Raw genomic sequence first — 26,917 nt, 5'->3', positions numbered from 1 at the left:
AGAAAGTTAGCAGAGGTAGAGCCTTGCCTACTGGTATGCAATACTACACGACATAGATTTGGTAGTTCAATGCTGGAAAAAACTTCTAAGCTGGGTCAGGTATTCTCAAGAACTGAAACTACTGTGAACCTGCTAGTGGTCTTGTGTTTATGTGGAATTTTATCCAGTGTGCCAGGCTATCATAGTTCACTGTATTACTTTGGCACGAGAAGACACACTGGTTACTGAGCACCAAACACTCGATATTGCTGCACATAAGAGGTCGCGCAGACAGCGGTTGCCATTCACGGTATCACGACAACCACAGATGATGGTGATGCTAGTACAGTAATGGGCTCCGCTTCACCAACCACTGGCAGTGCAACAGGTAGCACTTACTCAGCCTACCTCATTCGTCTCACGCAGTCACATAGTTCCTTCCGCCGACCAGAGCTGGAGGCGCTTGCTATAAAGGCTGGCGTTGGTCTTAGCTTCCTCTCCTACGACGACAACTCACCATACTGCATCGTTCGCATCAGCCCCAAGCCCCCTTCAGACACAACTTTGGTCAACGACCACGACGCAGTAAGGTCTATCGTAGCCCAATCTATTCTTGCAAAAGGCGTGTACGAGCTCTATGCTGTGGCACCCACTTACGAAGAGCTGCACAGTCAAGTTCGTGGTTTGCCAGCCGAGATATGGCAACCATTCAAGCACGTCTCCTTCAAGTTCCTGGTCGATGCATTCTGCGGCAAGCGATCGATACCGGAGCAAAGAGAGATTATTGAGGGATTCGGCTATCTGCCTCTGAAAGGCAGCATATCTCTGAAAAATCCAGAAGAGGAATTTGTGGTATTTGAGGAGTGGGACCTGCTAACACCAGAACAGCATGCAGCACTAAACATTGGCACAGGCTTCAGAGTTGCACAGTCTCTATGCAATGCTGAGAACATAGCTGAGCAAGATGCCACGGCTGGTGATATTGCAGCCGCTGCCCTCATCTCAGACCGCAAGCCAAAGCGCATTTTCTTCACTCGCTATATTGGACCATCTCAACGCAATCTGATTGTCAAACACGATTTGAAGAAAAGGCCGTACATCAGCACAACATCAATGGACGCAGAGTTGGCTCTGATCACGGCTTCTCTAGCGCTTGCCGCTCCAGGCAAGTTGTTTCTGGATCCTTTCACCGGAACAGGTGGGTTCATGATTGCTGCAGCAGAGCTCGGTGCAGTAGTTCTGGGCTCTGATATTGATGGTCGAAGTTTTCGTGGTAAAGGCACAGGCCTGACCAAAGGCATTGGTGCAAATCTGAAACGGTACAAGCTGACTGATCGATTTGGTGATTGCTTGACGAGTGATCTGACTAATACACCATTTCGATTGCGCGGCCTAGATTCCAGCAAATCCTCAAGATGGTTAGACGGAATCATCTGCGACCCGCCGTACGGCATTCGGGAAGGGCTGAAGGTGCTGGGCAGAAGATTGCAAGATCCAGACGAAGTAAAGGCAGATGGACGAGTGATTCATGAAGGACCATACTACGTGGATGGTGTAGCAAGCCATACACTGCCCGACTTCATTGCACCCAAACGTCCTTACAGCTTCGACGCCATGTTGAGCGATATACTTGATTTCGCAACCAGAACTCTGGTAGATTGTGGCCGCTTAGCTTTCTGGATGCCTGTAGCAAACGACTCTGACGAGGAGTTTCCAGTTCCGATACATCCCATGTTGGAGATTAGGCACAGCTGCATCCAGGTATTCAATAAGTGGTCAAGACGGCTTCTTGTATATGAAAGAATACCTGGTGAGGTTTCGGACGATCTTGCAGAACAAATCAAAGGACTCAAAGTCAGCCAGGCTGCAGGTCGGAAGGCTGATGAGCTGAACCAATTTCGCAGGATGTACTTTCGTGGCTTTCACGTTGAAGCTGATTCCGCGGTCGAGAAGGCCGGGCATAGCCCAGAAGTTCAACATGGCTAAAAAGTCAGGTTGAGTCAATCTCTATTGTCTCTTGTGAACGGCGCTAACCATTTTCCGGACTGACATCCGAGTATGCACCCCTGCCGGCTCGTGCTTGCCTTGATCCGCTGTAACAAAAATGTACTGTTGCTCGTGGTAGTTCGTACTTGCGATGTCTGCTTCACGTGCTGATCTTGAGATTCTCGGTCCTCTCGGCAATGCCATCCATCTCACCCTCTTCCTCACCCTTACCAACCAGTCCTCTCTCCCACAGCTGTTTTCCAGTCAACTTTTTTGTATCTTCAACTCTTACACCTCTTTTGCCCTTCATAGCTTCAGCGTCTTCGTCTTCTCTGCGTAATCTTTCTTTCTCAGCCATTTCAGCCTTGAACTTTTTATGCCACTCCAAAAACCTCTCCCGTGTGACCTTCTCTCCATGAAATTTCCTGTTCTCTTCCTCTTCCTTTTGACGTGCTGCGACATCAATGATCTCCTGTTCTTGCCTGGCACGATCGGCCATGAGAACCTCGGCGCTGTCCTTCAATGTTGCAACCAAAGTGAAGACCATGGCCATGCCCATGTTGTCCTCAATTGTGCTCTTCAAGCTATCCAGTAATTGCGCCTTATCCGCTTGGACATCCAGCAGAGGGTGCTTCGCTGCATTGTGAGGAGCTGTAACGTCCAGGTTGGGAGCGACGTCGGGATATGAGTCTGGATAGGACACGTTCAACCATATCACAAGGGGATCATCTTCATCAGACGGTGAATTCGCCGGAGGATCCAAGGCGATTGATATACGGTAGGCATTGTCTGCAGTATCTGTGATTTCGTCTGGAAAGATAGAGTCGAGGACTTCTCGCTCTTCTTTCTGCTCGTCAATACCCATGGTTGCGCGAGGTGACAGAGCAAAAGCTCAAGGTAGGAAGTTAGATATAAACAATAAAAATAGCATTTGATCGCATTGCGGAATTGATGTGCCCATAATTACTGGCAGCGGCATGACGAAGGTGTGCATGATTGTCGGAACCCTGCAATTAATTTTTGAAAAGTTTCTGAGCACAAGCATAGAAATACTACTACTCAGTTCACGACCACACCTCCCTCTACAAGCCACATACCATTGCCAACACACAAGATCGGTCGCAGACAGTGTAATATGGGGAAGACACGGACTAAATCACGAAGTAACAGCAAAGATGTCTTGCGCAGCACCAAAACACCGCTGGTCAAGTCATCAGTAAACTCGAAGTCGCAAAAGTCGACTGAAGATCTACTACAAGAAGCCGCTACACATCTGGACCACTCACAGCCAGAACAGGCCCTTGCCCTTGTGCAAGAAGCCCTGAAACGACTAGAGAGCGACGCAGCAGCCTATCGCGATGTCGACGTTCTTCTACAAAATGCGGCACAAGAGAAAGCAACTTTTCCTAGCGCTCTTGTTCTGGGCGGCGACATTAGCCTAGCCATGGGAGATGTCGACGAAGCACGAGCACAGTACGAGATGGCAGTGAAAATAGATCCCAATGGAGCCTTGGTGTCGGCTGAACCATACCTACAACTAGCCCAAATCTGCGAAGAAGGCGGTCAGAAGAGCATATATTACTTTGACAAAGCTATTGAGGTCATGAGGAACGAGATCGAGGTTTTGGATGAGCAGATGGAAATTGAAGGGACGAAAGAGATTGTGGATGGACGGCGTGCTAGAGTCGCTGATGCGCTTTGTGGCATGGCTGAGGTGTACATGACTGATCTGAGTTGGGAACCCGACGCTGAGCAGCGTTGTGAACAGTTGGTTACAGAAGCTGTAGCACTGTGTCCGGACATGCTCAGCGCAGGGGTTTTGCAGACTCTTGCGAGCGTACGCATCAGTCAAAAAAGAGTTGATGAAGCCAAGAGAGCGTTAGCTCGAAGTGTGAGCCTGTGGAAGGACGTTCCAGAGGGCATCGATGACCCGGCAAGGCCGGACTTCGCTACGCGGGTCGCTCTAGCACGGCTCTTGATGGAGGTTGAGCAAGAAGAAGACGCCTTGACGGTTGTACAGGGGCTTGTGAAAGAGGACGACCAAAGTGTTGAGGCTCTTTACCTTGGAGGTTGGTGTCATGTGCTGTTGAGTCAAAAGGCTGATAATTCTGCCGAAACAAGATCTGTTCAAAGTGAACAAGCTCGAGAACAGCTCGGCAATTGCTTGAAACTGTACCGAAAAATTGCTTACGAAGACGAGCCTCTTCGACAGCATGCTGAAGAACTAGTCCAGCAATTGAACAAAGACCTAAACTTAGACGAAGAGGCGGACGGATGGGAAACGGAAGAAGAGCAGGATGACCAGGACGACAACGCAGATATCGAGGCTGATGATGTTGACCATGCACGCGATCAAGAAAAGGACGTTGAGATGACGTGAATTAGGTCCTCCTCGTACTGAACGCTATTGTGCCCATGATCAACAGACCAGACCGGCTGCAAGATTAAATGTCTGGACTATGTGTGCTCCTGAAATCTTGCAGTGGCAACAGCCACGAATTTGCATGCTTCCGCGACTGCTGGACGGTACCACTTGCCTGCCGTCAGTAAGTGACCTATTCTACGAAGCCGTCGTCCTAGCTTGTTTGAGGCGGAAGCGAGGTTAAGGCATGCTTGTGCCTACCGGCGCCTGGTGTGCCACACCGCGTCTAACGAGCGCCACATCCCATCTCGCGAAGAAGACTATGAGATAACGTGGAGGTCTAGCGAAAAAGAAGAACGTCAGAATGGTACTGCCATATCAATCCGGAGATTGTGGCTCCATCTCACGTGTCGACTGTGTCTGTAGAGGTGTTTTTGTGCACGAGCATCTGTGGAATGCTAGTTCGACCGCGTCTCTTCTCGATTGTGAGAGCATGCAGGATCCAGAGAGACCTTTGGTTGCATTGACTGCTGGCAATTGAAGTCCTTACCCTGAAGATCTTGCAGATATAGAATGGTGCAGGATAAGTGAATTGATAAATCAGAGATCCATGTAGGTTAATCTCATTGTTGTCAGGCACCATCCACTCGGCTTGGCTCGATAAATCGCTTAAGCAGGGCAAATCATCGGTAGAGCACCGCTAAAGAGCATAAGCTCAGATACGCTCCGCACGCCTCCACTTTCCCCTGTTTTGTGCCTGGATCGCGGTCACCTCCTGTATGCTGAGTGGTCAATGCGACCCAATCCGGGACTGTCAAATTCTGTGACATGTGAGCAATGCTGCTAAGTCATATGGCTGCATGAGCTTCGTGAGGCTTGCCCTCGTCTTCTCGACCTGCCGCTGAAAGACTCAAAGGTTTCTTTGGTCATCTTTCCGACACTGCAGCGGTCTCGAGACAATTGTCTCTGCCACTCTTTAGCAATACTCACTCCAGTCACTCCTTATCCGAAATACACATCCCTTGTCAGGTTAGACGTCCTTCACCGATTACTCGATTTAGCTCTCCTCGCGACAGGATAAACCCACAAAGATTTCAGCACACGATGATTCGGTAGCTGAGATTGTTGTGCAGGAAGAGAAAGACCACGGACACGCAGCCGCTCGAAGCATGGATCTGTTACAGCAACACGAGCCAGTCTTGGTGAACAGAGACTTGATCGCTAGACCTGCACCAATACCAGAGTTACGGATACGCGATCTGACGCCAGATCTCTCACATGTCACGAAAAGAGACTCAGATAATTCTTCGAAGGAAACGTCGGGTGGTTCAAACACAACCCCTATAGTAATTGGAGTGGTGGTGCCGGTCGTCATCATTGCGATAATACTAGTCGTGATATGGAGAAGACGACAGAGGATCGTGCGGCAGGAAGAAGCAAATGACAAATATCGGTCCTTGGACTTTGGTGTTGATGAATCGGCTGTCCGTGAGAAAAAGGGCGAGAAGAATAAGGCTGCGCCTGAAATGAGCATTGCCGAGATCAAGAGTACCTTGAGGAAAAACAGAGGTCTGTCGCTCGACTTGGGTGCTGCCAACCCTTACATGCTACCATCTGAGGTGCAATCGCCGCGCGAGTCGTTGCGTAGTTTGTCACGGGCAGGCGATGACAGATACAGGCCTACAACCTTTGTACCCGACGATGGGTCCTTACGGTCTCCCAGCTCGCTCAGCCACGGCGATGGTTCCTCGATTTTTACCGGGTCAACGAGGCAAAGGACAGGGACCATGGACACTGACTCAAGACAAGACCTGTTGCCAAGAATACCACCAAAACGTGATGGCTCCGAGATAGCGTCTGTTCGGAAGCCCCTACCAATAGCCGAGAAGGCTCAGTCTGGTTCGCTTGCTCTGCCGGTACCAATGTCCAATCGTACATCAACGTTGAGTACGGCAAGTAGCAATGCCAACTTCGCAGCTATCCGAGCAAGCAACAACTATCTTGGACAATTCATTAGTGGAGGTCAGAAGAAACATGAGCCGGCAAAAGCAAAGGACGAGCAACCTGGTTTGATTGTCTCAGAGACTGAAATTCAGGTTACTCCTCCTCCGAATGAACCTCGCGAGCTTCCTGCTGTGGTTGTTCATGGCGAGCCAATAAACCAAGGCGGACAGAGTAGAGTCGATGCTTCTCAGTCTTCTGGCCAATTTGCTGCCGAACTCCCTACTAACCAAGAGTTACGGCCACAACCCTCCAATGAGCCGACATTGCCACAGATTAGAACAGACATGGTTGAGATGGACGCAACTCCACAGGAGCAATTCCCCCAGCGAACGCAGAGTAAACATACTCCTCAGCATCACAACCAACAAGCACATGCTACCAATGCTCGACATCCTCCTGCGCCTGAAGTCAATGCAGGACAGCATCAAGATCATGCAGATGATGCCTCCGATTATTATGAAGAAGAAGGCTACGACTATGGCGAGTACGCAGACTACATGGATTATACTTATCGCAACTCTACAATGGGTGTGCGACCATTGCCGCCGGATGACCCAACCGAAAATCCTGAGCAACGGGCTAACCGCATCAGATCCTTCTACAAAGAATACTTCGATGACGGCGGTCCCACAAACGGCGCTCGACCCAACCGTGCGAGTTATTATGATGGTTCGGAGCAATACGAGCAGTACGACGACTTTGATTATGGTTATTACGAGCAATCACACTCTCGAGGCCCATCTATCAAATCTGACATGCCTAGACAGGGTCGTCATCGAGCCTTCACCCATGGTAGTTATGGTTCTCACATGCCCGGTCCACGAGCTTTCTCATCGATGTCGGGGCGTCCCGGCCAAGCAGGATATGGACGAAGGCCGCCTCCCAAGAAGAATTTGCCTCCACCTAAACCATTACAAATGCTGCCCACACCTCACAAACTCAAGGACGACGACTTTTTACCCAATGTTCTTGATTTTGCACCACCCCAAGTCTTCCGGAATCAAAGATCAGGTACCCCAGACAGCCTGCGAGGTGGACTTAGGCCATATAGTCCAAGCGTCAAAGCACATGTACCTTTGAACAGCAGCTTTGACGACCTCGCTGTCATACCCAGCCCGTAAGTGTTTTCCGCCACGGCCTCGTTACCTTGATTACTAACAGATTCAGACACTCCCTCCGCAAATCTGGCACATTTACCGGACTAGACTTTGCTCCTCCACGTCGCTTCAAGAATGACAAGGATTCTGCGAGTGACAGCGGCAGCGTCAGATCCAATGGGAGCAACCTCAGCAGGATGCACCTAGCCAACATCCGCAACGGCGCATATCGCGTGTCTAGAATACCAACCGATGTCGCCGGGTCTAAGGACGATATGTTCAGCGCCCTGAAACCAAAGTGGAACATGAGGGGAGATGGTTCCGGAAACGACGGACTTGGAGCGAGTCAGTATAGGTAGATGTGGAAGATAGAGGAAACGTCGTGAGCACCATCATGACTTCGGTCTAACAGAGAAAAGCTATGTAATGTCTATAGAATGGGTTCAGGGAGAGCGGAAAAGTCTTGTCATCAGCATGGAGTGGCTAGAAGGTACATGAGCAGCGCACGGGCGCTTTATCGATAGATTTCGTGACGGCCAACATATTCAGATGGCAATACGTACACTGGCAGGTGTAGCAATTTTGCAGAATCACTGCAATTGACATGCAACAACTGTTATCGAACGATTCAAGCCAATCGGTCACCTTGTCCGTCACGCACATGTCTTGACAGGTTCTAATCTGAAGCGTTGAAAGTATCTCACATCTAGCCCGGGCCACAGCAAAGCAAGCTTCAAGCCCTGCATATCCGTGCTAGGCAAAGAGCACTTACCCGAGCAAAAGGTCCTGAGCACGATTCTGGATGGTCGTGATGCAGCACAAGTACGACATGAAGACTATCACAAGAGGAAGGTGTAACAGCATCTCACATCGGCGAGAGTACTCAAATAGCCGAACATAATGGCAAAGGTCGCATTCATAACATCAGCCTCAGATGCAAAAGTGCTCCAGTGAGCTATTGTTAGCCAATTGCCTCAATGGCTAATAAATCCTCGGCAGGATCATAGACTTTCCTCCAATTTGATTGACAAAGCCTCCACTAGACTGCTTCCGCCCTGGCGTGAGTTTGGGCGTTGCGATCCTCTGTACCATTGCCCTCATCTCCCAAACTGGACTGACTCAACGCCGAAAAAGTGTGGTGTTTGATGGTAGAGATTGCAACTTTGCTCCTCGTCTTGCATTCTCACTGCCTTCTCACACTCTCTCCAAATCGGCGTCGTTCATCTGCATATTTCGTTTCTTGTGGGTTGGGGTGTCGATCACGAGTTTCGAGTTGCAGATGATCGTGGCGAATTTTTAAGCGTTGTTGGAGTATTTCCGGTAGTTACTCGTACAGTTACATTCGAGATACCTGCTCCGCGTGTTCAACTCTGAAACCAGGACTTGTCTCAGCTTGGCCACGAGCGTGAGCGCAACGCACTTACTTGTTTTCACGAGCAGTTACTGCAAAGGACATCATATTCCTCGACGCGGGCATCAATTCCCGGGCTGTTTTCTTAAGATTGAGCGTCCTCACCTGTTGTGAGCTGTAGGCCTGCGGGTCGCTACAAATCAGGATGTCGTCGAGTAAGTCTGAAAAAGGTTGTTTTTTCCTGCCGTTGGCCCAGCCTAATGGATACAGTTTCGAGTACTACCATCGCTACCACCAGCGCGGCTACGACGACGTCACTGCCACCAACTACCACATCAGCCACGACTACTCCCTCGGATTCACCAGCATCGACCACTACACTTCCTGCCTCGACCTCGATAACATCCGTCGCGCCAGTGACTACTGTCGTACCGAACCCATCCACACTACCTCCGACGACAATTGTAACGCAAGTGACCTCTGTAATAACTGAGTCCCCAGCTGCGAGCAATCAGGGTCAAGGTCCAGTCATCACAACGGTATATTCCACTCAACCCATTGTTACCATCACTCCCACCGCGTCTCAAGCATCCACTTTGTCAACGACCTCCACACGTAGCTCCACGACTCAGTCAGCACTTAGTGCTCCAGGATCTAGTAGTGATTCAGGAGGGTTGAGCAATGGCGCAACGATAGCGATTGCCGTAATAATACCCATTGTCGCTGTTATCGCCCTGATCATCTTTGGCTTGTGGTTCTGGAGAAGGAGGAAAGCAAAGAAAGATGCTGAAGAGCTGCGCAAGAACGAGATGGCTGAGTACGGTTTCAATCCCAACAACGACCCTACGCTTCCTGTTGCTGCAGCAGCATACACCGATGGTGCCTCAGAAGGCAACGATGACTCAGGCTACCGTGGCTGGGGCGCAACTACAGCTTCAAATCGTAAACCATCGACGACACTGGGCTCAAATAGCCGAGCTGGTGCATTGGCTGGATTGAACGGTACGGCTTTATCTGACTACGGAAGTCAAGGCTATGGTAGTGGTGTGCAGCCATCTCCTTCTGCCGAGACTGGTTCTGATGGTACACAAGATCCGCTCGTTCACGGATACCCCGAAGCAGCAACAGCTGGCGCTGTGGGCGCTGTGGGCGCTGCTGCGTTTGCAGCTGGTAGCAGAAACAACCGATACAGCCAGGCTAGTGCACCCAGTGGCATCCACAGAGGCCCTTCCAACGCTTCATCCGCATATTCAGGCGTGGTGGCTCACTCCGAAGCCGACTCTGACGTCCCAGAAATGCCTACACAGAGGCCGTACTACCAAGAAGAAGTACCATACAATATTTACAACGACGTTCAGCCAGGTCATGGACCATACGGCGACGCTACCTACAGCGGTCAGGGTGATCAACCTGTCATTAGGGATGTACAGGCACGTCGAAACACCCGAATCGAAAGAGCACCAACCTTCCCACAACAAGGTGGAATCGCACAAAATTTCTAAAGTAGGAACCAAAAAAAGAAGAGGAAGAAAGTCCTAGCATCCATGGAGTTTATGACAAGCGATGTTCAAGTCATGCATGCATTCTTCAAATATACCCGAATGTTGTCCGTCGTTATCGGTGCACTACTTTGAGAGCACCACCACTGAGACGAATTTACTTGCGGTCGTTTACTACATACCTATCTATCGATAATCGTGAATACTCGCTAACATGGATGGACATTGCTGGACCGTACACAAATCTTCGATTCAAGAAGAAATAGGCGAGATGTAATCTAGCAAGCAATTCATGCGTTTCCAGACATGATTTGAGAAAGGGCAAAAGTAGATGTTTTTCGAGTTTTCGTTTGTGAAACTCATGATTCTCTTGCTGCTCGTAATTTGACCCCTACACACTATGAAATGTCAGTTGTATTCTGCTTCTGCGGTCTCTTCGACTTTAAGCGACTCTGAAGAACGAGCTCGTTAATGAGTCGAAGCAATTGTGAGAAGACCATTGTATAGATGAGTGCCTGCTAACCCGTGACTCATCCGAAGCGTTGATATACGAAGCATAAGCCCAAGAACTACCTTTGAAATTCTGGTTCTTTGCGACAATTCCAATACAAGCTCTTGTACTGAAAACAGCAGTTTTTTTTCTCACTTTATTGACTGTTGGCTGCCAGCTGCCAGATCTGCACAAATTGCGAAAAAAAATCTTCAACACGTCGTTAGCCTTGTGTGGCCATTTGAACCCACTAGGTTCTCAGCTTCTCAGAGACTGATCAGACAAACCTTCAGATTCTACAAGCAAAACAGGCTATCTTCCATGGGTCGTACTACAGGTCCTGATACAGCACCGCCGAGACGAGGGCGAGGCCGAGACGACGCACCTCGATCGTCACAATCTCGAACAGTGGTCATTTCGAAGGCTTGTTCGAAACTTCTCAGACACCAAGCAGTCAACGAAGGTATACCAATTACCAGCGACGGGTGGGTAAGACTGGATCATCTGCTGAGTTGGAAAGGACTAAGTGGAAGAAATGGTCCAAATCCACCTCCCACTATTGAGGACATTTTCGACGCAGTGGAGGATAATGACAAGGAACGATTTGCTGTGAGATGGATTCGGACACGTGCGAAAGATATGACGGAGAGCGTTGCCCAAGGACATGAGCAGACAGTCAAGGAAGTACAGATCCAGCCTTCTACGACGATCAAGGATCTGGTCAGTACGGGCCAAGCACAAAGCACCACATCCGAAGCTTCTACCTCTCGAGCTCAAACAAATGAAGCCAATGGCAACGTCAACGACTCTCACGACGACTTAGAAACCGATGCAGAAGCTCAGAGAGCAGAATCAGAGACAGCTCAAGCAATATCTCATTACCGCAACGCAAAACCGACACCTCCCGCCTTCGAGTTCCTGATACGCGCCGTTCAAGGTCATAGCATACAAACCGTTGCATCTGACACTTCCCTCTTGAAACCGATCACCCTTGATGATCCATCCAGCATCCCAGACACGTGTGTCCATGGGACTTTCTACGGCGCTTGGAACGATGTCTTACGTAGTGGCGGCCTCAAACCCATGGGTCGCAACCATGTTCATTTTGCTGCTGGTCCAAGTCTGAATGAGATTGGCGTCACTGAGGACGCAAGTGCCACTCAAGAAGCAAGCGACAAAGTGATCAGTGGTATGAGACGCGATGCACAACTACTGATCTACATCGACCTCAAGAGATGTCTTCAAGACGTGAAGGAGAAAGGGATCGAGATGTTATGGTGGCGGAGTGAGAACGAGGTAATTCTTACTGAGGGTGTGGAAGCAAGTCTGGTCACAGATGTTTCAGAATCAACCGCACCTGGCGTGGAAGGTGGGAGTATACCAACAACGGAAGTGCTGGGATCTACTCAGGAGGGTACAACAGATGAAGAACTTCAGGCACGTGCTAGAGGCACTGTGAAGACTCTCGATCTGATACTTGAACCAGGTCAAACACCTCAAATTGCCAGACATGAGCCATGTGAACATACTGCAGATCCGGGTGGTGACCCGACCGATTCGAGGTCGAAAGGTAGAAAGCAACAGCACGGTGGTAAAGGAAAACACGCCCAGGCCGCATCGCAGAGCAAGCTTGTGCCTCTAAGGTATTGGAAAGTAGTAGTTGACGTCAAGAGCGAATATGGTGTGATATGGCGGCAGGGCGAAGGTGTTGTGAAACATTTGCCGGATGAGTTGTTGAAGAAGGGAACTCCCAAGTCCTTTCGAGGAAGAGGTGGGAGAGGGAGAGGGAGAGGGAGAGGACGGTGAGCATAGCTTTGCGGTATACTGAACCACTATGTATCTCTTGGCCAAAGTAGTCCAGACGTGTGTAAAACTTTGATGTATCATCAAGTTCAGATGACATGCTTCATCTTCAACAAAGCCCTTGAAGTGGCCACTGACACGTTGACCGGATATTTTATCCGCACTACCAGATAAGCCACTCTATACTAGTATCCCTCATGACTTGGCACCTTTGTGTCACATGTAGTATCGAACAACATCCATTTCTACGTTTTCCACATACCGTCCTTTCAGATCATCAGCAGTAGTTTACTACATGCTCCCTCTAAGCCCGACAACACAATGACCACAGAATCCGACATCCCACCACCAACCACAACCACAACCACAACCACCACAGCACTTCAATCCTCTCAATCACAACCTCCACTCACAAAATACATCTACAAAATCGCCCCCTCGACACCTCCCCCTTCCTGGCCCCCAACATCCAAACCCGACAGTCTCACACCCATCCTGCCCCCCTCCCCCCTCGACACAACCTCCCAGTTCATCCACATGTCTACCGCGGCCCAAATCCCCGGCACCCTAGCGCGCTTCTTCGCTTCTCCAACACACCAGCAGAATACAGTCTTCTTACTTAAAGTCCTCTGGCCGCCAGTGTTCGATGAATTGGGGTTGTTGAGGTGGGAGACGCCGGATGCGAAGGTAGGTGGGACGAGGGAGGCGGAAGGGTTGTTTCCGCATTTGTATTTTTATGATGGGGAGGATCCGGGGCCGGGGGCGACGAGGTTGTGGTTGAGGAAGGGGGAGGTAGAGGGGGTGAGGGAGGTGGTTAGTGAGAGGGGGGTGGAGGGGTGGGAAAGGGCGTTGGGGGAGTTGGGGGCGTGGTTGGTTTGATGGTGTGGGCAGGCAAGGGATTGCGCTGTGGACGTGGATGGATGACAGAGACGAGACGAGAAACACGGTTTGCATGGACAGACTACTACCATGTCTTGTGACAGCGCGTGGGCATGCTTCTTTACAGTGAGATCAAGATATCTCTTGGTTTGTTCGACTCGAGACATGATTCTATGTCTTGTTCGGGTTCACCTTGCTCGACAAATGCAGCCCTGAATGAAGTTCTCACACGCAATCACTAAAAACTTGTACGCTTTTCAGCGAGAGAGATAGAAAATGGTCCGAGCTTGTACAGCCTGTATCTCCCAATCGACAGGAGAATCGAGTACCACCACTGGCCCTCAACTTGTCTCACTCAGTGATTTGAGCATGTTCGAGCAAGCATGGGTAGGATGCATAGTGAGTATACATCGATCAATCCCAGGAGATGTGTTCAGTAGCTTGAAGATGTTGATCCGTTGAGCTCATATCTTGTCCAATAGCACGACACCAAGCCATGTATATATGAGAGTAACTGCGTAGGACTGTAAACACCATTGACGAGTAGGACCCGATGACAAGAAAGTCGTTGCTGCTTGGTAGTGTCTGCCGAGGTGTGAGTACGGCAATTGTTTGCAGGGTCATACTCTTCGAGCTGACCAGTTTTGAGCCCAGTGAAGCTCGTGCTTGATTTTCAATCGTTGATTCGTCAAATTACCTATAAATAAGAAGCGCTATTTATGCTATCGTATATCCTTCCTGTACTTTTGTTACAGCTTTGCCTACTAGACAACGGCACCCCGACTTGCATGGCCAGAGGCTGAAGGTCCTGGGGCATATCTCTCGTCAACATTCATGTTTTGATCTGTTCTTGTATCCGCAACTCCAGCTCCAAGTACATCCTCGTGCTTGTGAACCATACCGTGCTGCCCAGTTTCGATGTCTTTTCGTCGCGCCATATCGTTCTTTCCAGTGGTCCAGCCCTCTTCTCCTACATAGCCATCTCGTCCTACTCCGACCCAGAATGCTCGTCCTCGACTTCTCGCACCCCAGCTCCAGCCCGAACCACGTCGGATGGACATATGGTAGTAACGGAACGATAATGTGGCACTGAATGCACCGATGAATGCACCAGAAAGAATATCAATTCCGTGATGGTGAAAGTCAAGCCATCGACTTACACAGATGAAGATTGCTGTACCGATAGGGAGGAAAATAGTCAGCAACAAGAGGTATACTGGTGGTGCGGCACCGCTGTTTCTGGGTGGTGGTGGCATAGTCGTGTTGCCATTGCGCGTAATGGACGAATTGCTCGAATTTGACGCTGCAGATAAGCTCGTTGGACGACGAAGGTTTTGGTCGTACTCAAAGGTGTTCTCGTTGGAAGTGTTTCTGTCAACAGTTTGGTATGGAAGGCCGGTCGCAAACTTGGCACAGAGGAATAAGGTCAAGTACAGCAGACCTGCAAAGCTGAAACTGGAGTGACCAGAAGGCCATGAGGCGAAGATTTCTCTGAGTACGAGTGGATCGCGCTCTTGACATATGCCGGAGCTGACCAGGATTGGTGTCGCACCAGTATTATCGAAACTGGTGCCTAACCCACCAACTCTATATTGAGCGACGGCACTGAGATCAGGGTTGCATCTGGCGATTGCGTATGGTCGTGGCTTGCCTCCTAGGTCTTTTAGCCCTTCAGTAGCCACGAAGGTCGTTGCGAGCGATAGTCCGAGACCCATCCATGCTGTGTTCAACTCCCACAATTTGCGCCTCCAGATCAAAGACTTTGGCGTTCCCTTTGCAGCAGTCGGACCAGGTACGAAGATGAGGGATACAATGCCAGTAATGATTAGTGGCGCGAGGAGTGCGACGACGAGTAGAACTGAGACCGTTACTGTATCGGGACGAAGAGGATATGAGATGCTCGGGTCTTGGAGAGAAAAAGGTCGGTGGTTAGAATGTTGCAGTCTGTTGAAGGCACCTCCAATTCCAGCAATAACACTGTGAAGATTAGCCAAGTCAATGTACACACGTTGGGAGATGGACTCACAAGATCAAGATCCAGTCGATGAGATAGGACAGAACTATACGCTTCGATATGTGCATCGCACCTTTGGCGAGTGCTTTCGCAGAGTTTGACCCTTCAGCCATGTTGTGGTACTGAGCACACGACCAACGACAAAAGATGTGTTTGAGGGGCAGAGTTGGATGCTGCAGTATTACAGATCATTAAGCAGACATAGTCGCAGTAATACAGAAGGAAGTCCACATCAGAAGGTGGCCGAGCCATTGGTGTTGTGCCATGAAACTCTGTTTTGGCTGTCCCGTCAGAATTTGCCAGATGGCGCAGTGGCCCAGCAGGTTACGCAGTGACATTCAGGATGGCAAATCGAAGTGCTAAGCTTTCAGGGATAGGCAATGTGGCATAGACTGCCAATCATTGTTTGGCCGTGGCGTCTGATGTAATTTGAGCACGCGACACAAATCCTCGGCCAAGCTTTGGCTACACAACTCTACTCAAGGAGCAGATCGCCCATCTTTTGCTTCGTCTATGCTGCAAAGTGGTTGCCTTTGCGCGGTCTGCATTCACAAAATGATCCTCAGGCCAATTTTCGAAGCAGAGCGTAATTTTGTGCACCGTCATTGAGTTCAGCAAGCGGCAAGCTGCGTACACTAGCGCCACAATCTCTCGAGACGATCTCGTCATTACCCCAGTGTGGCCGGAGGAGATTCTCCAGCAAGACGTCAACGTCTGTACAGTGCCTGCAGCGGCCTCATAACCACATTGGATGCTGGAATTATAAACCAAAATGCTTGCCTAACGACGTAGCGGATGGTAGGAATTGTTCACTTTGTAACCGTATATTACATGTTATACAGGAGTTTATAGTTTACATCCCAGCACCCCTATTTGACCACGCTTATGGCTTGCCTTCCAGATCCGAGTAGAAATTCCATCCAAAATTACCCGATGGATCATTGAATCTGATCTTCTTGTCAAGACCATCGATCTTAGCCACATCCTCAGCATCAAGCTTGAAATCTCCCTCGAAATTGGCCTTTATTCTCGCAGGAGTTTTGCTCTTGGGAATTACGGAGTGGCCTTTGCTGATACCCCAGGCTAAAGCAACCTGAGCACCGTTCTTGCCGTGTTTCTTTCCGATCTCGGTGAGTACTGGATCGTCGATGAGCTTGCCCATCTGCTGTCCTTTGGAGTAGATCTCATTCTGGTTACCAAATGGCGAGTAATGGGTTACGTGAATACCCTGCTGCTTGTGCCAGTCTCCGAACGACTTCTGAACAAGGTATGGGTGCATTTCCATCTGGTGGACGGCTGGCTTGATGTTGGCTTTGCTGATCAAACGTTCCATTTCTCCTTTGCTGAAGTTACTGACACCTATCGCCTTTGCCTTGCCCTTCTCTTGAAGTTTCTCCATTGCGTGCCAAGTATCGATATAATCGGTATCGCCTGTCTTGGTCTTATCGCCCTCTTTCGGAAACAATGAATCCGATCGTGCGAACGGCGAAGGCCAGTGCATAAGGTAGAGATCGACATAATCGGTGTTGAGGTCTTTCAGTGAAGCATCGAGTTGCTTTTCAACATCGTCCGGGTGGTGTGCGTTGTTCCACAGTTTTGTCACAATGAAGAGCTCGTTTCGTGGTACACCAGCCTTTCGGATGCCAGCTGCGACGCCTGGCTCGGTGCCATAGACTCGCGCAGTATCGATGTGTCGATAGCCAGCTTTAACGGCCTCGTTGACAGCATCCTCCTGTGCATCCTTGTCTTGCCATGTGCCAAACCCCAGCGCCGGGATATCGGCGCCGGTGTTGAGTTTGTGTAGAGTTCCTGGATATGTGAATGACATGTTTCTGGTCTGTATATGTCGTGTGGTCGAGTTCAATCGTCTAGAAACTAGTTGAGCTGTGCGCGAATACATAGTTAATATAACAAACAGGCAAGCTAAATCGAATTACGCAAGAACAGAAAAAATTCGAGGACAACGCAGTTGAGGGTCGAGATGGATTACAGGCTCGTCCAATCAGGAAAGCAAAGCAGTTGAGGTTTGAGGATGAGTCCCGGTATGAAGGATGATCAACACTTTGGTTCGTGTACAGCTGTAAATATTTCCACATCATGACGTGCATGGAGTCTCAGATACGGCGTCGCAAGGAGGAAACAGCGGTATTTCAGTAGTATCAAGCTTCGAGAAGCTTGATCGGAGGACAAGCACGAGACTTCGATGAGATGCGAAAGGATGACATCATCTAGTAAAATGCTACCACCAATTCAGCTTCAGGCAATAGAGCATTGAAGCACTGTCTAATAATTAGCCATGGATCAAGGCCGATCACAGTAGAAGGACCTGTTATCATGCGTACTGATGCCCTTGTAACCCCATGTCTGGCTTGGTGATGCTGGAGACGAAAGCGCTGGGACATCCATCACCTATTCGTATCGACAGCTCTTGCACTGGGGAAAGACACTATGCGTCGTCGTGACTGCTTCCGTCACACGACACCAACTCGTTGGCGTACTTGTAATGGTAAAGAGTAGCGACCGACTGGTAGCACGTGTTAGAATTTGATGCTGTGACTGGATGCCGAAGTCAGGCATCACCACTCGAGGATGGCTCATTACATACAGAGAATTGAGATGTTAACGAGAACAATCAGCTGCCATGCTCGTGGGTGTGAGCTTGACAGAGTTCAAACACTCACAGAGGACTCGGTAGCAAGTTCGATGCTGAGAGTCTGCTCTTGTGACTCTCCAGATCAGTGAACAAAACGAGGCGAACCTGGACCCAGAGACCTCCACCAAGCACGCCTACAAACTGCTGGCCAATCGCTAAATCTGCTAGCAACTTGAACCCTAAGAGGACCCTGGTTCTCGGGACAAGGTGCGGAGCGTGACGCAAAAGAAACGCGTTCCAGGCAACAAAGAATATTGGATTGTGCAGCTGCGCACGCTCTCGTTGCGTTTTCCTTGTCAACTGCGAACGTTCTGCTGGTCCTTCTGCTGAGAGCTGACATGTAACCAGCTTTGCATCTAGCATGTGTTAATAGCGATGTTTCGCTACATATGCAGTCTTTTGCTTCTTACAGGCTTCACAACAGCACTGCCACCGATACCTACTGTCCAAGATGTTCTTAACGTACCTCATGCTGGCCTGGAACCGGCGCAGCACAGAAAGTTGCAGGGAAAGTTCCTTCACATCACCGACATCCACCCCGACCCATTCTACCAGCAGGGGAGCGACCCAGGCGGTGAACACCCTTGCCATAGAGGAGAAGGCAGGGCCGGTTACTTCGGAGCCGAGTCAACAGAATGTGATGCCCCAATCTCATTGATCAATGCAACATTCGACTGGATCAAGCACAATATCAGAGATGAGATCGATTTTGTGATCTGGACTGGGGACTCCGCGAGACACGATAATGACGAGCTCTATCCACGAACCAACAAACAGGTTGAGCAGTTGAATGAGTTCATGGTCAGTAAGTTCGACGAAGTTTTCGGCAAGCCAGATAACAGACACGATCCCGATCCTACCAACGATTTTATTACACCCATCGTGCCGACCTTTGGCAACAACGATATACTGCCTCACAACATTTTCGAGCCGGGTCCAAACCGGTGGACCAGAAAGTACTTGACAATATGGGAGAAGTTTGTGCCGCAGGAACAACGGCATTCTTTCGCAAGAGGTGGTTGGTTCTTTACTGAAGTCATTCCGAAAAGATTGGCAGTCTTCAGCTTGAATACTTTGTACTTTTTCGATTCGAACGCCGCAGTCGATGGTTGCGACAACCCGCACGAGCCAGGATATGAGCATTTTGAGTGGCTTCGCATTCAGTTGCAGTTTCTTCGAGAGCGAAAAATGAAAGCTATACTCATGGGTCACGTACCACCAGCACGTACACAAACTAAACGCAGCTGGGATGAAACTTGTTACCAAAAATATAATCTATGGCTGCGACAGTATCGGGATGTGATTATTGGGAATTTGTTTGGCCACATGAACATCGACCACATTATGCTACAGGACGTCAAGGAGCTACAGTACAAGTTCAAAATACCTGGCATAGACGATGAAGGGCTCCACGATGAGCTAGGAAATCTCAAACAGCCTCTTCATACGACAGCCAAGACGGACTATCTGTCTGATCTGAGAGATTTGTGGACGGATTTGCCAACACCACCAAAAGGGTTCTCATACGACTCGACTGATTTGTACGAGCCAGCGTTCAAAGACAGCAAGAACCAGCATGCGATTGAGAAGTTCATTAGGAGAATAGGTGGGAAATATGGCGAGCGTTTCAGCCTGAGCATGGTCGCGCCCAGTGTCGTGCCAAACTTCTACCCTACACTTCGTATTGTCGAATACAACATCACTGGTCTAGAACACGAGCACCCAGCTTCTACACCCGCATCACCAGGTTATATAGAGACCGTCGACCTTCAGGAGTTCGAGCTTGAACATAGTTCACCAGGCCCCTGGATACATACTGAGGACTCCGAAAACGATCTCAGCCTCGAATATACTTACAGGGCGGAGAGAAGGAAAAGGAAGAAACACAAGAAGCCGAAGCCGAATTTCGTTGTGCCGATGCCACCTTCCAAGAATGCGCCACCAGGACCAGGCTATTCACCACAATCCCTGTCTTTTCTCTCCATGAAGCAGTACTACTCGAACATCACGAAGATCAACGATGCCGTCGTCGCGAAATTAAGCAGTATAGACGAATTGCACGTGCAGCATCGTTCGAAGGACGAAGTTCTTCGCGAAACCCTGAAACAAGAGTTCGCCTACGAGCTAGAGTATGATACGAAGAACGATAAGGTATACAGAATGAAAGACCTTACGATGCGTTCATGGTTAGGCATTGCTGAAAAGATTGGCCGAACAGAATACGAGCCACAAGACACAACAGCAGAACACGTTGATTTGTTTGAGATTGGAGACGAATGTGACGGAGACAGTGACGAAGATGCAGAGTCGTCAATAAAGAAGAAGCACAAGAAAGGCAAGAAGCGTAAGAACAAGAATATCAAGAAAAACAAATTGTGGCATACATTTGTCAAACGAGCGTTTGTCGGGACGAAATCAGATGAGGAGCTAGAGGAAGAATTTGGATAGAACAACGTGCATGAGCTAATCACCTCAGAATCACATATATTTCTTGCCTGCCTGTATTTTGGTGGCAGCGTGAACACCTTCAAAGTTCGTGGAATGGTATATGTATAGAGTCATCATTTAATTCATCGTTCACATTCGTGCCGTAGGTCTCAACAGATGGGTGTCCTTTCTCCTACAAAATCATGATAAAACATGCTCAGCGCAATATCATCCTCTCTCCCATAGTCTCCTGAAAGAGCATTCTCATCCTCTTCAGCAGCATCGCAATATCCCTGCACTCATTCAATCTGGTCACCACCTTCTTGATCGCCTCACTCTCCAACCTCGGTTTCGTATACACGACCTCATATCCTCCACTCCCACAATCCGGCACCTGCAACTCGAACATAGCCTGTTGCTCTTCCTGCTGGCCCCTAGCCGGCGCAAAAGTATACGTGACTCTTATCAGTCCATCCTCTCCACCACCATTGATCGTGGTTCCTAGATATGTCTCCCAAAACTGCAGCTCGGGACCGTTTAGTGCAGACTGGGTGGCTAACTTTTCAGCGTAGGCCTTTTGTGCCGCTACTTTCGTGTCGATGGCGCGCTGCGTGCTCGCTATAGCGGATTTGATCTGGTCGCGGTGAGTGCGTTGGGAATCGGCGTGAGATTGGAGCGAGGTGATTTGTGATTGAATCTCGGATTTTTCGTGGGCTTCTCGTCCGAGGATGTGGTTGTGTGATGCTAGAGAGGAGTGGAGAGAGTGTATCTGTTGTGAGGCGGACTTTTGTTCTTCTGTTGCGGAACGTTTAGTCTCAAACTATATGGGTGAAAGACCATTGAATGTGATTGTGCTTACCATTCAGTTCTGACAGACGCGCTCGAAATGAATTGCGTTCTGAGAGGACTTGTCGACGTCCGCGCTCAATATACGCGTCGAATTTTGTAGTGAACTCATTCATGCGCCGCCGTAGATCGTCAAAGTTGAAGTTCGGCGCGGGTAATTGTGTTAGATGTGATTCTGAATACGAGAAGGAGGCGTTTTGTTGCGATTGTGCTTGAGACGTGCGAAAGTCGGACTGCGAAGTGCTGAACATCGGTTGAGACATCGTTGTAGACATGTTGTTCTGCAAGTATGGTAGAGAGGTTGAATGATTCACACACGACGACAGGTATATTCTTTATGTCTGCTTGGTGGACAACGATGCAAATGGCCTGAGGTAAACAGTTTTCCGAACTAGGTATAGCTTGTGCTGCGTGGTAAGCCACGAACTTGGTACACTGCAGGTTCGTAGAATTGGCTAGGACCAACTCCACCAGCTCTTCTGCATGGCTGTCCATCTTATCTCTTTATCATAAGATACCAATTATGCTGTCCACCCTGTTGTTCGAAAGTTGCGGCAGTTTCGTCGCTACCACGTTGGGTGATAGTAACAGTGCCGTCTTTCCGATTGGTGGGTAGCTGGACCTTTTTGCAGCTCCTTGTAGCATCAATATCAGAATGACCTTCACCAGTTATGCTACACATCAATTATCTTGCTGGGGCTGCTTCAACATGCCCTTCATGACCTAGGCGCACGCTTTCTATGCCGTGATGCCACAATCAACAGCTGCTGAGGGCAATGTCCGCCCCAAGCCTCCTCGACGCTTTTCTTCACATATGCGCCAGCACCGTGGCTCACCAGCGGCAACAAGCTACGGTACCTTTGGAACTATTGGCCATAACCTGACATCGACAGGCAGAACGAATGCCGAGATTGATACTCTTCTTGAACAGATACACGAAGAAGATGAACATGCAGATTCTGACGGTCTCTACCCACCAAATTGTAGCTGGACAGCAGATGGACGAAGGCCAGTTGGAACCGATCTGTTCAACCACGACGAATGGCCAGTGTACAAGAACATTCACGGAGTACGCCATGAGATTATTAACAGTATCGATGACCCCTACTCGCTTGAACAGCTGAAGGCACCCCGAATGAATATTAGTGTTGTACGCCCACTCGTCGACCAATTTTATGAGAGTCAAGATCTCAGTATTGTCTATTGTCTACTTGTCAACCGCTTCCAATTCTTTCGCGAACAGTCCTTTGCGGCACACCATCAGACTGTCAACCTGACACGAGCACTTCTCTGTGAGATTGTGGCAGAGAAGGTCTTGCGACGGTACAATGAGCGTAATCCTGGACCAAAAGGCCTCCTGAAACTTGCGAACATTCTGGTTGCTGCATTCGAACCATTTCAAAATGCTCCTGACGATGTTGTTAAGAACAATTATCACGTTATGCACTACATGCGAAAGAAGGGTGGCAAGATGGAAAAGGGCATGACTGCCTTGGAGGTCGCGATTATCAGTGAAAGCAAATCCTTCCTCGCCAGTAGCGCTTGCCAGAAAGTGGTCGATGCTATTTACCGAGGCAAGATAGTCTATACTCCTAACAGCTTTTTGGACATTCTGCCGGATTACTGGAAGAAAAGGCCTGTATCCTTGTATGACCCTCGGCGTGGTCCTTTACTCAACCAGTATCGCTTGGCGGTTCCGAGGACGAGGAGTGTGATTGAAATAAGCCAGTATTTCATTCTTCTTGTCCTCTACCTTCTCGTTATGGAAAGCCGAGAATCCCGTCAGACGACGACTTATAGGCCGTTGGAGATGGTCTTCGACGTATATACTTGGGGCTGGGTACTAGACCAAGTTGCTTCTATGCTTGAACATGGCTGGTCAGTCTATACACAAAATCTGTGGTCATTTCTTGACGTTATGTTCTGTGCGATCTTTGTGTTCTATTTCTGGGTTCGCATGTACGCACTAGGTCACGACGACTTGGAGCAGGCTCAAGACTGGGCACGGTTGGCTTTAGATGCTCTGAGCTGTGCTGCACCAATCCTTATACCACGACTTGCATTCAATCTGTTATCAGACAATTTGGTATTCTTGTGCCTAAGAGACATGCTCGCAAATTTTGTCACCTTGGTCTTCATGGCCTCCTGGTGCTTTGTTGGGTTCTTGCTGTCCTTGAAATGGATCCATAACGGCCTCCATGAACCAGTGACGATCGGAAAATGGATGATCTGGATTTGGTTCGGTCTGGATGGTACTGGAATACAGAAAAGCCCCAGCTTTCACTGGTTCTTGGGGCCTATGATCATGATTCTGTTCGCCTTTTTGGGTAACACTTTGTTCGTTACAATCTTGGTGTCCATGCTGTCAAATACATTCAGCAAAATATCGGCGAACGCTGTGCAGGAGATGCAGTATAGACGGGCTGTGTTGACTTTCGAAGGAGTCAAGGCTGATGTAAGTTTCTCACATTCCTAAAGAAAACCAGGTTACATGGATTGCAAGGTTGCTCTCTTCTACTATGGCACGTTCTCACTGATTATTACAGGCACTCTTCTCCTATATGCCACCTCTGAACCTCTTCGCACTACTCTTCATCCTTCCCCTCAAATTTGTTCTAACCCCCAGATGGTTCCACAAGGTCAACGTCTTTTGTGTGAAGATATTCAATGCGCCTCTGCTGATCCTCATCAGCCTCTATGAGAGACGCGTCTTGTGGGTATCGAGCAAGTATAAACGAATGAGAGCACGGGATATAGATTGGAACAGCCCTGATGGACCACATACAAAGCTTGGCTGGTTGTCTAGGAACATCAAGTACTACAGCCTTTCACGCTTCAGTGCGCACGGTGATCTAGAGGCTGTCTTTGACGAAGTGCCTGCACAGACTGCGCAAGATGCAGAACATGAAGAAGGTATTGGTAGATCCCTAAGAGAAGGATTTGTCAAGCAGTTTGACCAGAAGAAGAGATCTGAGAATCTGAAACGAAGCTTAATGAGCACAATCTCTTCGTCTCTGAAGAAAGAGTTCAATACTGATTCTGATGACGGAGATGATGAGGATGAAGCACCAAAAGGCTATTCGAAAGTGAAAAGAAATGCAAGGAAAGACTCATTAATGGACTTCAACGAGAACAATACAAGTATGACCGAGGCCAATGCACGGCTGCATTCGCTGGAGGAAAGCATGGTGAGAATCGAGGCGCTTCTGTTGCAGCTGACGAACGGTGAGGCGAGCGATGAGCCTATTGGCGAGGATGATGCGCCAGAAGTTGACGACGCACCTCCTGGTGCTGCAGATTAACAAGTAGGGAAGTCTCCCGGAAGAATTCTTGTCTCGACTTCCCATGGCAGACTTCCTGTGGCATTTGGCTGCAGGCGTGCTTGGTGCTAGAATTCCGCGAGAATACACGCTTTAGCAAACCCTGTCATTAAATATTGTATTTATGCTTAGCGCTGGTTACAGTGTCTGGTTAGACATCCCTCTAGCAGACATGCGACCACGGCTTTTGTCATTACATTATGTAGATTACTTCCTGTTCTAGGTGCCTCCGCCCTGGGGTTTCTTGGGCAGCCGTACCCGGCATTCATACCCATCCAAGTGGCGTACGATACAGTAATAAGTTCACGTTACAATACGGTGATCCTTATCACCTGCCAATTTTCGGTGTCAGACACGATATCACTCATATGGAGCTGGCGACGATGGACAAGAACTCAATCGGTCGCTGACGACGAAACTAACATGAAGCTGAGTCCGTAACCCTCATGAAAGAACTGGGAAATGGCCACCGACTCCAGGCAGAAATGAGTGAGTCATGGCGCAACCTTTCCTGTCGAACTCTTGAAACATCACTCAAGTGAATCCAAAGCTACACTCATTCCGACCGAAGCTTTAGTTATGCATCCCCTCGACATCACTCACCTGCTTTACTACCTTGGGTAGAAGAATGCCGGGACACAGACCTGCAGGGATTTCACATCTAGCCAAATACAGTAGAAACGGGTGATCCTCCGGTCAGATTCAGAACGATCACGACGCAATATCGACTTAAATCTCGGTCACACACACCATGAACATGCCTTCGATCAAGCCTGTGGTCCTCGATGGTTCGACCCTCGAAGGTGGTGGACAACTCGTACGCGTGGCCCTTACGCTCTCGGCTATCACAGGTATACCAGTGTCAATACACAACATCCGTGCCAATAGGGCGCCGCATGGTCATCGAAGCTCTCATCAAAGCAAACGAAACGACGTAAATCACAACAAAGCAAAGTTTGAGGGAGGTTTGAAGGAGAGTCATTTGGCTGCACTAAAATGGCTGGCATATCAGTGCGACGCCTATGTTGAAGGCGCAGAAGTTGGGAGTCGAGAATGTGTTTTCGTGCCTGGAAAAGGGAGTGTATCGGCAAGAAGTAACAGGCAGGAGACGACAATTAGACAGGGGGACAATTCAGGTTCATCGAATTTCGATGGGAATGTGATTGAGCTACACAGTCCAGGCAGCGTATGGCTGATTCTACAGGCACTATTGCCTTACCTCATATTCGGTAGACAGCAGGTACAGAGTGAGACAGATACACTGGCACAAGAAGCATACACCGAACTCGTTCTTCGAGGCGGTACAAACGTGTCTAAATCAATGTCAGGTGAATATGTCCAGCAGGTCTTGCTGCCAACACTACACAACATTGGTTTACCAAAGATCGATGTCGAAGTAGTCAAACGTGGCTGGGCAGGCAATGCACCTGCAATTGGTGAAGTCAAAGTTCGTGTTCCCCAGCCGCCTCCTGGCGGGTTCAAGTTGCCCCCATTTGAGATCACCGAGTGGGGATATATCGATCACATATCGGTGAGCATCGTTGCTGGCTCGGCTAACGCGCGGCATACGCTGAAGGCCGAGCTCGAGAACACGATAGCCGAGCATTTCGGTCGAGACCTGATGATAGTCTTCGTACCTGGGGAGGATTCGGGAGACTCGCGTCGTTTGTATATTCTGCTAGTTGCACACACCAGCACCAACAGGGTGTTAGGGCGCGACTTCCTGGGAACAGGGAAGAGGCCAAAGAATGCTACTGAGGAAGTGAGGATCTTGCAGGGTGCTTGTCAAACTATAGTCAAGGATCTAAAGAAAGAGATCGAGGGAGATCATTGCGTTGACGAGTACCTGCAGGACCAGTTAGTCGTCTTCCAAGCGCTTGCCAGCGGCAGGAACGTGGTCGATGGTTGGAGCGGAAGAGATGTAGAGCAAAGAGAAGGTCACGATGAGGAGTGTGGAGACACAGGTGGTAGTCTTCACACCAGGACTATAAGATGGGTTTGTAGGAAGATGATGTCGAGGCTTCAGGGAGGTGTTGAATTCGAGGCAGGTGGCATTTGCACTGGCATCAGCCAAGGCTAATATGCAGAGGTACAATCCGAGTGCGGCGTCAGTCTCGAGTGCTTAGATGAAAACGTAGACCCTGAAACATGAACATCGACGGTCAGATGCTGATATAGGTTTGATCTCGACGACTTTTGAAAAGCAA

At 49.2% G+C, this 26,917-nt stretch overlaps 12 protein-coding genes across 12 annotated transcripts; 8 read left to right on the top strand and 4 right to left on the bottom strand.

Moving 5' to 3' along the window:
* Window positions 1-330: 330 nt before the first annotated feature.
* Window positions 331-1,965, top strand: LTR64_007127 (uncharacterized protein; the record flags this gene model as incomplete). The annotated part of the gene is made up of 1 exon (XM_064901451.1): window positions 331-1,965. The coding sequence occupies one exon, from the start codon at window positions 331-333 to the stop codon at window positions 1,963-1,965; it is 1,635 nt and encodes a 544-aa protein (XP_064752527.1).
* Window positions 1,966-2,125: 160 nt separating this feature from the next.
* GIR2 lies at window positions 2,126-2,830 on the bottom strand (the record flags this gene model as incomplete). Its single annotated transcript, XM_064901450.1, has 2 exons — window positions 2,126-2,218; window positions 2,258-2,830. 2 exons carry the CDS (start codon window positions 2,828-2,830, stop codon window positions 2,126-2,128), a joined length of 666 nt encoding a protein of 221 aa, XP_064752526.1.
* A 270-nt stretch (window positions 2,831-3,100) lies between these two features.
* On the top strand, window positions 3,101-4,413 carry LTR64_007125 (uncharacterized protein; the record flags this gene model as incomplete). Its single annotated transcript, XM_064901449.1, has 2 exons — window positions 3,101-4,341; window positions 4,392-4,413. The coding sequence occupies 2 exons, from the start codon at window positions 3,101-3,103 to the stop codon at window positions 4,411-4,413; spliced, it is 1,263 nt and encodes a 420-aa protein (XP_064752525.1).
* Window positions 4,414-5,496: 1,083 nt separating this feature from the next.
* On the top strand, window positions 5,497-7,787 carry LTR64_007124 (uncharacterized protein; the record flags this gene model as incomplete). Its single annotated transcript, XM_064901448.1, has 2 exons — window positions 5,497-7,448; window positions 7,493-7,787. 2 exons carry the CDS (start codon window positions 5,497-5,499, stop codon window positions 7,785-7,787), a joined length of 2,247 nt encoding a protein of 748 aa, XP_064752524.1.
* Window positions 7,788-8,984: 1,197 nt separating this feature from the next.
* Window positions 8,985-10,281, top strand: LTR64_007123 (uncharacterized protein; the record flags this gene model as incomplete). The annotated part of the gene is made up of 2 exons (XM_064901447.1): window positions 8,985-8,994; window positions 9,050-10,281. 2 exons carry the CDS (start codon window positions 8,985-8,987, stop codon window positions 10,279-10,281), a joined length of 1,242 nt encoding a protein of 413 aa, XP_064752523.1.
* An 808-nt stretch (window positions 10,282-11,089) lies between these two features.
* On the top strand, window positions 11,090-12,574 carry TPT1 (tRNA 2'-phosphotransferase; the record flags this gene model as incomplete). The annotated part of the gene is made up of 1 exon (XM_064901446.1): window positions 11,090-12,574. The coding sequence occupies one exon, from the start codon at window positions 11,090-11,092 to the stop codon at window positions 12,572-12,574; it is 1,485 nt and encodes a 494-aa protein (XP_064752522.1).
* A 1,640-nt stretch (window positions 12,575-14,214) lies between these two features.
* On the bottom strand, window positions 14,215-15,577 carry LTR64_007121 (uncharacterized protein; the record flags this gene model as incomplete). Its single annotated transcript, XM_064901445.1, has 2 exons — window positions 14,215-15,427; window positions 15,477-15,577. 2 exons carry the CDS (start codon window positions 15,575-15,577, stop codon window positions 14,215-14,217), a joined length of 1,314 nt encoding a protein of 437 aa, XP_064752521.1.
* Window positions 15,578-16,347: 770 nt separating this feature from the next.
* LTR64_007120 (uncharacterized protein) lies at window positions 16,348-17,292 on the bottom strand (the record flags this gene model as incomplete). The annotated part of the gene is made up of 1 exon (XM_064901444.1): window positions 16,348-17,292. The coding sequence occupies one exon, from the start codon at window positions 17,290-17,292 to the stop codon at window positions 16,348-16,350; it is 945 nt and encodes a 314-aa protein (XP_064752520.1).
* Window positions 17,293-18,478: 1,186 nt separating this feature from the next.
* PPN1 (Endopolyphosphatase) lies at window positions 18,479-20,565 on the top strand (the record flags this gene model as incomplete). Its single annotated transcript, XM_064901443.1, has 2 exons — window positions 18,479-18,482; window positions 18,530-20,565. 2 exons carry the CDS (start codon window positions 18,479-18,481, stop codon window positions 20,563-20,565), a joined length of 2,040 nt encoding a protein of 679 aa, XP_064752519.1.
* Window positions 20,566-20,761: 196 nt separating this feature from the next.
* Window positions 20,762-21,653, bottom strand: SPC25 (kinetochore-associated Ndc80 complex subunit spc25; the record flags this gene model as incomplete). Its single annotated transcript, XM_064901442.1, has 2 exons — window positions 20,762-21,288; window positions 21,404-21,653. The coding sequence occupies 2 exons, from the start codon at window positions 21,651-21,653 to the stop codon at window positions 20,762-20,764; spliced, it is 777 nt and encodes a 258-aa protein (XP_064752518.1).
* A 485-nt stretch (window positions 21,654-22,138) lies between these two features.
* Window positions 22,139-24,692, top strand: LTR64_007117 (uncharacterized protein; the record flags this gene model as incomplete). The annotated part of the gene is made up of 2 exons (XM_064901441.1): window positions 22,139-23,845; window positions 23,937-24,692. The coding sequence occupies 2 exons, from the start codon at window positions 22,139-22,141 to the stop codon at window positions 24,690-24,692; spliced, it is 2,463 nt and encodes an 820-aa protein (XP_064752517.1).
* A 769-nt stretch (window positions 24,693-25,461) lies between these two features.
* LTR64_007116 (uncharacterized protein) lies at window positions 25,462-26,790 on the top strand (the record flags this gene model as incomplete). The annotated part of the gene is made up of 1 exon (XM_064901440.1): window positions 25,462-26,790. The coding sequence occupies one exon, from the start codon at window positions 25,462-25,464 to the stop codon at window positions 26,788-26,790; it is 1,329 nt and encodes a 442-aa protein (XP_064752516.1).
* Between the last annotated feature and the right edge of the window lie 127 nt (window positions 26,791-26,917).

Source organism: Lithohypha guttulata, assembly GCF_036872675.1.
Source record: "Lithohypha guttulata strain CCFEE 5908 chromosome Unknown scaffold_5, whole genome shotgun sequence".
NCBI classification, from domain to species: Eukaryota; Fungi; Ascomycota; class Eurotiomycetes; order Chaetothyriales; family Trichomeriaceae; genus Lithohypha; species Lithohypha guttulata.
This window is presented reverse-complemented; position numbering and strand designations above follow the sequence as displayed.